Here is a 12,129-nt window from a genome sequence, read left to right on the forward strand (position 1 = left end):
TCTGCTATGAACAAGACTCACCAAAGTTAGTTAAGGGGGTAACAACAAATGTGTTTGTCCTAATATTTCAGTCTTGAATAGTATTATTACAAATACTAACTAAACCCAAACTAATGAGAAGAAAATCATTAAAAACCCATCTTTAATTTATATCAGAGGGTTTAGTGTGTTTGTTATTTGTTTTGATTATTATTATTGTTTTTATATATATATATATATATATATATATATATATATATATATATATATATATATATATATAACCCCGGAATCATATACTACTTACCTGAATGCCAAAATACACATAGTACAAAATTAATGTAATGTCTTGCAGTCTGTAATCATTATTATCTGAACAAGCTCAATAATTAGACATTTTTCTATTAGAGCACACTGTGTATTTTCTGTGGACAAAGATAAATGTTAAAAAAAAAAAAAAAAATCAATGTAATCTCTTCTTAAAACCATTAGCTTAATTAGATTAATGTTTACAGTGTTTTCATGTAAAATTTTAAAAAGTTTTGGAAAGAAGAGTATTGTGAATGGTGTGGGGGGGTCTGTTTAGTTGATTTCTCTCTGTTGGGTCCTATTTTGTCAATGACTGCTGTCATATTGAAATCAAGCACAACAACTGAATAAACCCGAGTAACGCAGATTTTCCTACCTTGTAAGAGATGCACAGTCTGTGTTAAGATGCTGTTACCTGAGCTCAGGAGCTGCTCTTCAGTTTTAGTTGCCTGCCGTAGACTTTTGTGATATAGGGTATAAGTCAGAGTCAGCATTATCCAGTGACCTGCCACTTTGGATCAAGTTTCCTTTTGATTATATTGCAATAAGCTGTGCACTAGATTGTGCTGGCAATTTACTAACATAAAAACACTTTGGGTCATCTAGCTGACTCTGCATACTATATGTCTGTGGCAGGCAACTACAAAACTACCCTTTTAAATACTTTATATAAATATATATATATTATATATATATATATATATATATATATATATATATATAAACACTTTGAATTATTACAATAATAACCACTCAATGAATGCAAACATCATACAAATAAATTAGGAAATACACTAAAACATATTATTCAAAGCTATTCTTACTCTCCAAAGACAGCAGTATAAAAATCCACCACTGCACCCTGCTTAAAACTATAACCCCATGGGTAGTTTCTATGGCTTAGGAGTTAGGAATCATACATTACAATGTAATGGTAGTCAATTTAATATCTGCAGAAAGATGCAGTACAACAGTGTGTGCTGTACCTGAGGCATTAAAAAAAATCTAAGCATACATATTTTTTTTATTTTTTTTATGAAATTACAGACCAAGGAGACAGGCACCCGAACCGGAAAGCTCGAGGACAACTTCGGACGAAGATTGAGTCTGGCGAGGGGACAATCCCAGTACGGTCCAATAACACCATCCAGACATGGGACGGGGTACTGCAAGGAGAGAGACTGCTCACAATGTCGTGCAGTGACAAGATTGCCAGGTCAGTCACCTCTGCTGCTCACTTCAGTCTTTGAGTTCCCTTACTGGTACGGGGTTCTGTTTAAACCCTGCTTTAGAAATACAAAAACTATTTGAAGATGTTGACAATGTTGAAAAAGACCTTGAAATGTGTGTCATTTCATTTATTATGTTTCTAGCAGTTGTGTTTTATAGTTATGGATGGCACATGCAACAACACTCACAGCTACTATATTTATTGGGAATAATGAATGTACAGTGTGGTTTTTAAACTCACCTGGCAACAGCTATGGAAAAAAAAAAGTATCTTTCCCTAATTGTAGGACGCTATGATCCAGATTTGTCAAGGCATTTGTGAAATTAAAATAATGTTACATAACTAGTAACAAGCAACGTAGATGCATTTTTTAATCCTTAAATTAACTCTGGAAGAAATGTATTATTGTTGTGTTAACCAGTGATCTGTCTCTATATATATATATATTTTTTTTTTAAACAATGAAAGACTTACTCCATATAAATAAGGATGACATAGACATTAGCAATATCACCCAATGTGACTTATAGTAGTTCTAGAATCTTGTTGCAAACCCTGTTGAGGTTCATTGCACTGTAGTTAATGTTTTCCACAAAACAGCAGCTCAATCAAAATATTAATATTTCAGTCTTGAATAGTATTATTACAAATAATAACTAAACCCAAACTAATGAGAAGAAAATCATTAAAAACCCATCTTTAATTTATATCAGAGGGTTAAGTGTGTGTGTTATTTGCTTGATTATTATTGTTTTTTTTTTATATATATACATTAGGCCTTAGTATACTTACCTGAATGCCAGTAGACAAAAAAAAAAATCAATAGAGGTGAGAACCACTGCCTTTTGCCATTGGCAGGTACTGTATAATAACTTTTGACAATCTTTTGATCCGACTTTTCAAAGAAGTCTTCAAACAGCTTCATCTTGACAGGGAGTTAGAATTAGAGACAGTGACACCAGACGTGTGATTGATTGTATTTCACTTTAGAAGGACAGTGAAATATGTTAATGACTTGATGAAGCAGAAGTTCCGTTGTAGCTTTTTGAACTGTCAAAGTTCCCGGAAAGCCTTAATGCTTAGGCTAATTATACTCTGCAGCTTTATGACATGCGGCACAATGCAAAACAAGACATACGAATTTGTCAAACTTCCACTGCCTTTTAAGTGGCAATTGGCTGCTGTGGTTTCTTGACAAAGTTGTCTCCAAAGCTTTCAGTATTTTTAATATAGCTGCCATTTTCAGGTTGTGTGACTAAGTTTTTCCTGACAGGACAACTTGAGTTATTGTCTTCACATTTAAAAAAAAAAAACATTTTAAAAATGATCTTTTCACTACTGGATTGTTGGTCATATTTAGGATGAAGAGCACACACTATGTGGTAGTGTCTTTGAAGTGGCTAGATCCTGCACCTATAACATATGATTGTATACTGAATTTGAAAGCAACCATCAAAACTTCTCTTGAATTAGAACTTCACTCCCGTAGGTATGTGTGTACTGAATGTAACCCTTATAAACAAATATGTGTGTAATTGGCAGTGTTGTGTAATACACTGCCGTTATGAATTGTGTCCACTGTCGTTGAGACTGGATGATTAAAAGCTCATGCACATGAGCCCGGCTCTTTTGCATAGTTGTTAAGACACTTGTATGCGGTGTGTGAGGTCACCGGTTACCACCCAGCCTCCACCCTGTTCCATAATACCCAAAAATATAATTCCATGGTGTTTACGGCATTCTTCATAGTTTATTGTTTGATTCTTATTTAACTTCATCCTTCAAGGATCTGTGGTTCCAGCCTTTTTTGTTTATCCTAATATGCTTTGGTTTTCTTTTTATCGGGAGAAATATGCTTTGTAGATTTCTTTACTGTTGATTTACACTTCCCATCCCTGCCAGACATCTCTTCCACCACAGGCAAACTCCATGCGGAGAGAATACTCTCTCTTTTTTTTTTTTTTGATGACTGATATGATATAAATTATGCATATATCCCACTGCCTAAAAATTCTTATTCAAAATCAGCCTTTTTTATACCCAGTGGGGTGTAAAAAGGGCAATTCAATTTGTGACTTTGTAAAGCTTAACGTAAAATGTAGCTTTTAGCAGTTTAAGCCTTTACAAGAAAATACTGAGTCAACTGATTTGTCTTGACATCCTAAGGCACTGCTTTTAATTTAAAGTACAGTCACTTCACAGTCTGTTCAGTACATTCTTCCCTGTGTTGAAGTGCTGCACTTTCTTAATTAGGCCTGTTGGTTGCCCATTGTGGAAATCCAAAGCCTGCTCTGGCTGTGTTCAATGTAAAAGGGCATGTTGAAACAGGACAAGCTAGTAGTCTAAATATCAAACACAAATGTGGTTTCAAAATATGCACTTTGTGTATGTGAACAAGGTGTATGTATCAAGGTGCGTGATTCCATATTCCGTGGACAATATTTCCGTCTTAATTGTTCTTTATTTTATTATATAAGCCAATGCTGACGTTTGTGTGTAAAATAACTATAATGATTCCCTGGGAGTTCTAGAGACTGTAATAGGGGTGTTCTGTTACATTGTGGGTATCGTCTGAGACACGAGAGAGACAGATTGTTTGACATTACGTTGAAACACCACTCAGGTGTCCCGGTTTTATTAAAACACACACAGGCAGTTGTATCAATGGTATCCCTAGTGCAGAAGGACCTACACACAGGTTTACATAATTACAAAAATACAAAACAAAACACAATACATAAACAACTACAGGCCCTTACACAACAGACGCGACGCGCTGAGCGACACGACAAAGCGACGCGAGAAAATCAATAAAACCTCGCTTTTCAATGGCACTCTTCACACCAAAGGTGACACGACAAGCGGCGTCGCGGCAACACAAATCCCAACACGAGCGATGAAAAAAAGTATATTGACTGATCTTGCTCCACTTCTAAATGAAGAGGCATATTGTGGAGCTCAGCGAGACATCCGTTCAACTGGCCTGATCTTTACCACTGCCTAAAGAAGTGCAAATAGAGAACTATTTTCAGCACCTATTTTTGTCACTATCAATATTCACTAGTCCCCTTTAATTCGGTTGACTATCTTTCGTTTTTTTGCTTGTACAGTATTTTATTACTTGGTTTGGAATGCAGTATTTACAATAGAGATCTCAGATAACATTGCAGGTGTAAAGTTCCCTGATACCTATTCAATTTATTGATTAGCAGTTCAAACTCCAAGCCAAGTGACCAATTTGCAGCAGTTTATCTGTAGTGTTGTACACCATTTACATTGCAATAAAGGGGGGACATTAACAATATTAGTAGCAGATATCGAACCAATTAAATACAATGGAATATAATATGTATTAGTAGCTTTAACTCAAGAGCAACAGCTGGCTGAATAAGTGAGGACAGGTGCTGGTCAGTGCCTGATTCGGAGTCAGCCATCCTTTCTATTCAGCTTTTCACTGACTGTTTTTGCATTGTTGAAAATTGCCAGCCACAAAGGACCATAGTGTTTTGTTATTTAGAATGGCATTTTTGTTGCGTTGCCCCTGTTGTACGTTAGGGAATGGACTGCAGACACCAGAACATTTTATATATTATTTTTATATTATATTATATTATATATTTTTTATTTAAAAATTAACCTTTTGATCTCTTGGGCTGTAGTGGAACTGGTTGTCTCAGATGTAGAAGAGTCTGTATCTATTTGGCAAATCCTGGAGCAGTGCAACCCTTTGACTATTCATATGCTTGTGTATATTTCAGGTGGAATGTGGTTGGAATCCAAGGATCCTTAATGAACTACTTCACAGAGCCCATTTACTTCTCCAGTATCATCCTTGGAAGTTTATACCACGCAGACCACCTCTCCCGGGCCATGTACCAGAGAATAGCTGACATTGAGGACCTGCCCCAGTCATTCACACTCAATAAACCTCTGCTCAGTGGTAAGCAGTCTAGGTTTAATTATGGTTAATGAAGGCTGTATGTACAGTATTGGATGCATGTCATGGATCGCAGTACAAGGGCTCTTGAAGGCTTTATCTTTTTAACCTCTTGCCTCAATTTAATGAATCTATGAATGGGTATTTACTCATCTAGTGTCTGGTAAAGATCTATCTGGTATAGAAGTTAGTTTAGTTTAGTATAATTGAATAAAAAATTGAATGAACCAATAGTACAGCACTTCACCAGTCAAGGACATGACATAAATGATGTAAGGTTTGTAGTATTAGAACATCTAAAATTAGATAATGCCACATATAGAAGAATAAAAGAAAGTAAATGGATAAATAGACTGAACACAGTTATGCCAGCGGGACTCAACAGAAAAGAATGAACTAATTAATTCCAATAAATATATAAAAGTTAAAAATAATTAAATAAACAAAATTAATTCAAAAGTTGTGCATGCTGATGCGCTGGGGAGACTATATCCTCAGCCAGCATTGCATGATAATAGAAATATAAGTTTATATAAAATAATGTTAATTAGAATTAATATAGATTTAAAGATATAAGTAAAAGTGATGTCACATATAGCACACCATTACATCATGTAAGAATAAATCGTGAATTTGAATATAAACAATAACAAGTAGTCATGCCGTCAAACACCTAGAAATACCTCCAGTGTTCTGATTCAAACACAGGCTCCCTTGAGAAAGATATGTACAACATATCAAAACGTTGGGCAGCTGGCTCTTTGAGCTAAAATATATATATAGATATAGATAGATAGAAACAAAGTGCACAATCCATGTACATTAAATAAATTGGATGAAAAAAATGCTTGGATTTCCAGTTGAATGTGCAATATACATAAATATATACAGTACAAATCTGTATAAAGGTCTCTCTAGACACCGGACACGATGTGATGTGTCTTGTGATATAATGGTACTTTCTCTGCAACACTACCTTTCACACCATTGGCGACAAGTGTGCGTGATGGAAAAAATCACACTTATGATAGTCCTGTTATACAGCTAATAAAAATGAAGAATACATAATAGCTTTTCAGAGTCCTTATTTCAGTAAAGGTAAATGAGTCATACACACCAGCTATATCCAGTTCCTTGAAAATGGACTCCCAGATGTTCTCCCTCATTGCGTGTCTTTTGTTCTGCCATTGTTTACTGAAGATGCGCAAGGGAAGCTGCTCCTCATTAGTCAGTTCCCTAGCTGCCACGCGACAAAATCGCAAAAATAGACAGAAATCACAACCCTCCAGTAGCCACAGTCCTCCGTGCACAAAACCGTGCTCTTGGTGCAAGTGTCCGTGAATTGCGGGTGGTGCTTTGCTTTGCTGTGCTGTGCAGTGAGTCGGGTTAGTGCTGGCTCCGTGGCTGAAGCTCTGTGCTCTGTCCTATTCTTCTGCAACAACAAAAACAAACAAACAAATGCAGGCTCCAGCTGCGTAGTCAAAACTCAGAGTAAGGGGAAGTACTCATGTAGCAGCATCTCCTTTGTACTACCCAACTCTTCCTTGCAATCATTCCGGCAGCAGGCTTTCTCCAATCGCTGCCTGCCCTGTAGCCAATCACAAGGGTGTACGTGCCGCTACGCGCTTATGCCAAGATGGCCGACTTCCGGTTTCCACCCACCGTCGAGTCGACCAGTCTACGGGGAAGCATACCGTTCCCCCTACACAGCGCCCTTTCTGGTTGGGAGGGAGATTTCTCACAAGATTTAACAAATTTGGCTTCATAGAGTTCGAATTAAACCTGTTGAATAATGTTACCTTAAAATATTGAATTACATAGTGCTTCACAAAAAACTGAAAAATTATGATATTTCAAAATCTAATATGAAATACTGTACTACTATTATGGCTTCCAGTAGACTTTTGCGATACCATTTTCTAGTGTCTTTGATTACATGATGTTTAATAAGAGATCTGTATTTTGTTCATAAAGTTTTTATTTTATTTTATTATGTCTCAATCTTAAAATTCCAGGTGATGCAAAATGTTTAGCCATATATCTAGGTCACCTCTAATTTTGTATGTACAGCAGTGGCTGACGTTGTATGAGCCACAGTCCAGTTCTGCACCAGTGCACAGTCCCTCTGACCAGTCAACCCAGTAAATAAAGCCACTTCAGGATCTGCAGGAAGTAATTGGTCATAGTGTGAACTAAGTGGTTTAATTTAGTCTGCCTAGCACACAAGGTATCCACATCATTTTAAAAGTCAGCTTGCATGCCTCTTTGTCTTACAAAGCCTTCATCAGTATCTCTTTTAAAAGAAATTGAACTAGCAGTTAGCGAGATAATGGAGTGGCGATTAACCTTTTCAAGTTAAAGAATTTTAAAAAGGGGTCACACTGTCCCGTAGAGTGAAATTGGAAATACAAAGTCATAATGATGGTTACGTGGTTTGCAGCCTGCTGATGCCAGACTTTGATAAATAGTTAAATTGAGTACAAGGGTTTTTACCTAAACCCACTCAGCTGGTGATTACCTGGCTGAATTTTGATCCAGTCCTGAAGGAGGTTTTTAGCTGTTCCTATTTTTACTCCTCTTGCAATGGAAATGTAAATAAGGCAGATTTACTGTGGAGCAAAGCAGCATGTGAAGATTAACATCAATCCCGAGCAGACACCTCATCTCACAGGCAGGACAAAAAGAAGGAAATCTCCTGCACTTGATGGGAATTTGTAAGCACCTATTTAACCACAGGGTTTGCAACAGCACTGAAATACCAGGTAAAATCTCTGGCAGTGCAGTATGTTAAGGGGAACATATATTCAAATGTATGTCAGTAACATACGACCCCGCCACTGCTGTAAATTTAAAATGAGAGCCATCAGCAGGATGAAAAGGTTGATGACAATGACATATATTAACAATATTACAGAATAGTATAGAATAAGATGTTAATTTGATAAGCGATTCTCCAGATAAATGCAAAAATGTACAGTGTGTTATACAGAAGGATGCATAGCACTATTCACCGTGCACATAGTGCTATGACGTTATGTCATGTGACTATATACAATTTAGGCGGGAAATTAAAATACTACATACTGTAAACAAGAAAACGGATGGCTCCCTAAAAAGGGCTAAAAATGTGTCTGCAGCAGATCACTTAAAGCAGTATCCAGCAGGAGTTTTACACAGCAATGGGGGTAAGCTCTTCTGTACGTCCTGCAATGTTACTGTAGATCACTACCTAAACTCGTCAGTTGACAGGCATTTAGATTCAAGTATTCACCGAAAGAGAAAGGCGGAAATCCAGAGCAGAAACAAAAATCGGTGACGTCCATCTTCCAAAAGTCCATTGAAAAAACTGTGAAGCATGAAACACATACAATTTCGACATGGCAGAGGCATGTTTTTGCACAGGTATCCCTCTTGAAAAATTGGACAACCAAAAGTTACATAAATTCTTCTGAGTGAGTGTAGCAAATGATGGAGTGATTCCTTCATCAGCCCAGCTGAGACTGGAATACTTACCTAAAGCTGTCAAGTATCACAAGCAGGAGATTATGGAATTGGTAAAGCAGTCCGCTTGCCTGTCGGTGGTCACCGACGAGTCGACTGATGCACAAGATCATTGTGTTACACATTGTATTTGTTTTACAAGGCCTAAATGATGACTGTGTCTGACGAAGAACTGAGAGCTGTCTGTGCAGGTACACTTTACCTACAGGCTGTTAATTGAAACACTATTTCACAAGCTATAATAAAGTGCTTGAATAACTGTGATGTTGATTTTGATTATGTCAGTGCATTTATCTCTCTCTTTGCTGTTTTTTAAAAAAAAAAGATACTCTGTACAAATACGGTACACCCTCGCTATAACGAACCTGTTGCGGTCCAAGCCTTTTGTTCGATATTGAGGGGTTTGTTATAGCAAAAGGACAATCAAAATGAACAATAACCTGGAGTAAGTTAATGAGATAAGATTGTGAATAAAAGTAGAAATACATGTACCTGTTATCTTATGTATGCTATTCTGCCTTTGCTTTCATTAAAGAATTAAAACGCAGTACAAAAAGTAAAAATCCCAAATTGAAGATTAACTTTTATTCAAAATCAAAATGACATGAATTGTTTCAAAGTGCACCAAATCTTAATCCAACATGCAAGAATCCCAATTTCGTTGTTTTGTTTTCTTTAATCAGTTTTGCTTTGCCACATCGTTGCTGAACAAGCCAAAACAGAGTCCTTTTTGACAACCTATATGCAACCTATATTTTTTTTTCAAATCATCTATATAGTTTCCAGCTTTGTTGCAACATAAAATGATTTTTGTTTTGGAGGCAGTTACACAGAATGCCCTTTTTATTGAGACAAATGAGTTGACTCCACATCGGAGGTGGCATCCTGTACATTCAGACTGGGATGTTGACATTGTGTGTCTATATTCTTTTTTATTTTTTTAATTTTATTTGGGGTCCAGGGGCCAGGTTCATTATAATGGAGGGCGTTATAGTGAGGGTGGACTGTAATTTATAAAATAGTTCCATGCACATTCTGCAAAATACAATACTTAACTGTGACACTGAGTGAATTTAAAAAAAAAAAATCTGTTGTTTTCACAGGGCCTTAGTAATTACATTTAAATATAGTATAGAATTGAAATTGAGTTTTTTTTTTACATGAGTAGTATGTCATGCTTTTTTACAGCTGTCATTTTCTTTATACCCTTTCAGGTATTAGCAACGCAGAAGCCCGACAACCAGGCAAGGCTCCCAATTTCAGTGTGAACTGGACAGTGGGAGACCAGGCCCTTGAGGTCATTAACGCCACAACAGGAAAGGATGACATGGGCCGTGCATCCCGTCTCTGCAAGCATGTTCTGTACAGCCGCTGGATACGCCTGCAGTCAAAGGTGTGTGTTTGTGTGAGGAATATGTTATACATGATCCTTACAGAATGGATTTAAGTCTCAGCCATCTTTTGAAGAGTATGGTGTTGTCTGCATAATTACAGACGTGAATTTTGTTTTGGTAGGCTACGATTTTTGTATGTAAATCTGTATGTATATATTTAATTATTTTCATACAGGTGATAAAACATTACTGTAGCTTTTTTTTTTCAAATTCATTTTTATTGTTGGTTTAGTTTGATTTACAAAAAAGACGACACAGATACATAGGTTAAGCAAGTCTGAGTAACAAATACATAAATTAAAACAAATCTAAAACAAATCTAAATTGAGGCAGTAGTTTAATTAACCTGTTCACCTGATTTCCAATTGGCGAGCATAGGGTAGACTGGAGTGTCCTTTAGAATTTTTTTCTATTTGCTTCAAAATTTGGTGTTCTTCATTATATGCCTCAGATAAATTACAGGCCATTTTTCCAGCATTAGCATCTCCAAATACGAGCGAAGCCGTTTGTCCCCACTAATGGGAGAAGGATATTGTAATTCAGTGATCTGAATAAATCATATTCTGAATTTTAGATTCCCAGACATTTGATAAGATATCTTGCGTAACCCAAAAAGCGTCAGTTCTAAAGTAACATTTGGGAGTTCTGGCATCTCTTTATTTAGGGTTTGTTAATTTCCAAACATCTGATAATCCTGCTCATTTACACCGCTGTTGAATCTGAGGGAGAAGGTTTATTTGTCTAAATTGCGGTTAGAAACAAAAGTAAAATCCCCTCCCATCAGCACTGGACCCTTTATGTAACTGGCAAGTAATTTGGTGATCTGAGTGAAAATGGCCCTGGGTCATTATTTGGTGCGTATACATTCAACATTACAATTGGTTTATTATATAGTATACCTTCTATCAATACATAGCGATCATCTTTGTCTATGATAGTATTCGTAAAATGAATGAGAGAGACCTGGGTTCAGCATCACCCCAGGGTACCATGTGAAGTCTCACGTTAAAGAGCTATATAGTGAGTTGACATGCATGGCAGGGGGAATTTATGGAACTATTTTGTCAGCTATATTTACTTTTAATATATTATAAATACAGGTATGCCCCTCTGCACAAAGGCATAATTCTTATATTTGACTTATTGTTTGTTTCAGCTTCTCTCAACTCTGCGGATCAAACTGTCCAAGCCCAGCTCGTACTACGAAGTCAAGCAGGCTGCCACAGAATACCATTCAGCCAAGCAGGCACTCATTAAGGCTTTTCATAAGGCTGGGCTGGGTGCCTGGGTGAAAAAGCCAATAGAACAGGACCAGTTCTCTCAGAGCCCATGAGCGGGTGTCGAGGATGGAGCCAAAACACAGTGAAACAAATTACCAGCTGCTGAGACTTCATGTGTTCAGTGTATTTATTGTATTTCAGAGATTCTACCTGCATCTTATTTTTAATCCCTGAATTTTAAAGTATTCCTCCATTTAAAATTTTATATATATATATATAATATATATTATATATATATATATTATATGTACTTCAGAACTTTTTAAACTGGAAACATTTGTGTATGTGTGTGTGTAATTTAAAAAAAAAAAAAATTAAAGAAACATTTTTATAAATGGGAAGTTTTAACAGATGTAATGAGCCAGCTATCTACACGAGACAGAAGACTGCCTACAGAGCATGTTTAAGCCAAATATTCGTACTGTGGGTTAATTTGAACAGTGTACGGAGCTAGGTTTTTTTTGGTTTTTTTAACAGGGAGAGTATATGTCATTGAAT

The 12,129-nt window shown here is 36.5% G+C and overlaps 1 protein-coding gene across 4 annotated transcripts in view; it reads left to right on the plus strand.

Annotated features, from left to right (window-relative positions):
• The window catches only part of LOC121322038 (double-stranded RNA-specific editase 1-like), a 181,146-nt gene extending 169,329 nt beyond the window's left edge, over nucleotides 1-11,817 (plus strand). For all 4 annotated transcript variants that reach the window (XM_041261488.1, XM_041261484.1, XM_041261487.1 and 1 more), the window contains 4 exons: nucleotides 1,336-1,504; nucleotides 5,278-5,459; nucleotides 10,172-10,350; nucleotides 11,508-11,817. In XM_041261488.1, coding sequence (XP_041117422.1) covers nucleotides 1,336-1,504; nucleotides 5,278-5,459; nucleotides 10,172-10,350; nucleotides 11,508-11,684 — 707 coding nt within the window. In that variant the 3' untranslated portion in view covers nucleotides 11,685-11,817. The remainder of the gene's footprint in view (nucleotides 1-1,335; nucleotides 1,505-5,277; nucleotides 5,460-10,171; nucleotides 10,351-11,507) is intronic.
• The last annotated feature ends 312 nt before the right edge of the window (nucleotides 11,818-12,129 follow it).

This window comes from Polyodon spathula, chromosome 10 (assembly GCF_017654505.1).
Source record: "Polyodon spathula isolate WHYD16114869_AA chromosome 10, ASM1765450v1, whole genome shotgun sequence".
Taxonomy (NCBI): domain Eukaryota; kingdom Metazoa; phylum Chordata; class Actinopteri; order Acipenseriformes; family Polyodontidae; genus Polyodon; species Polyodon spathula.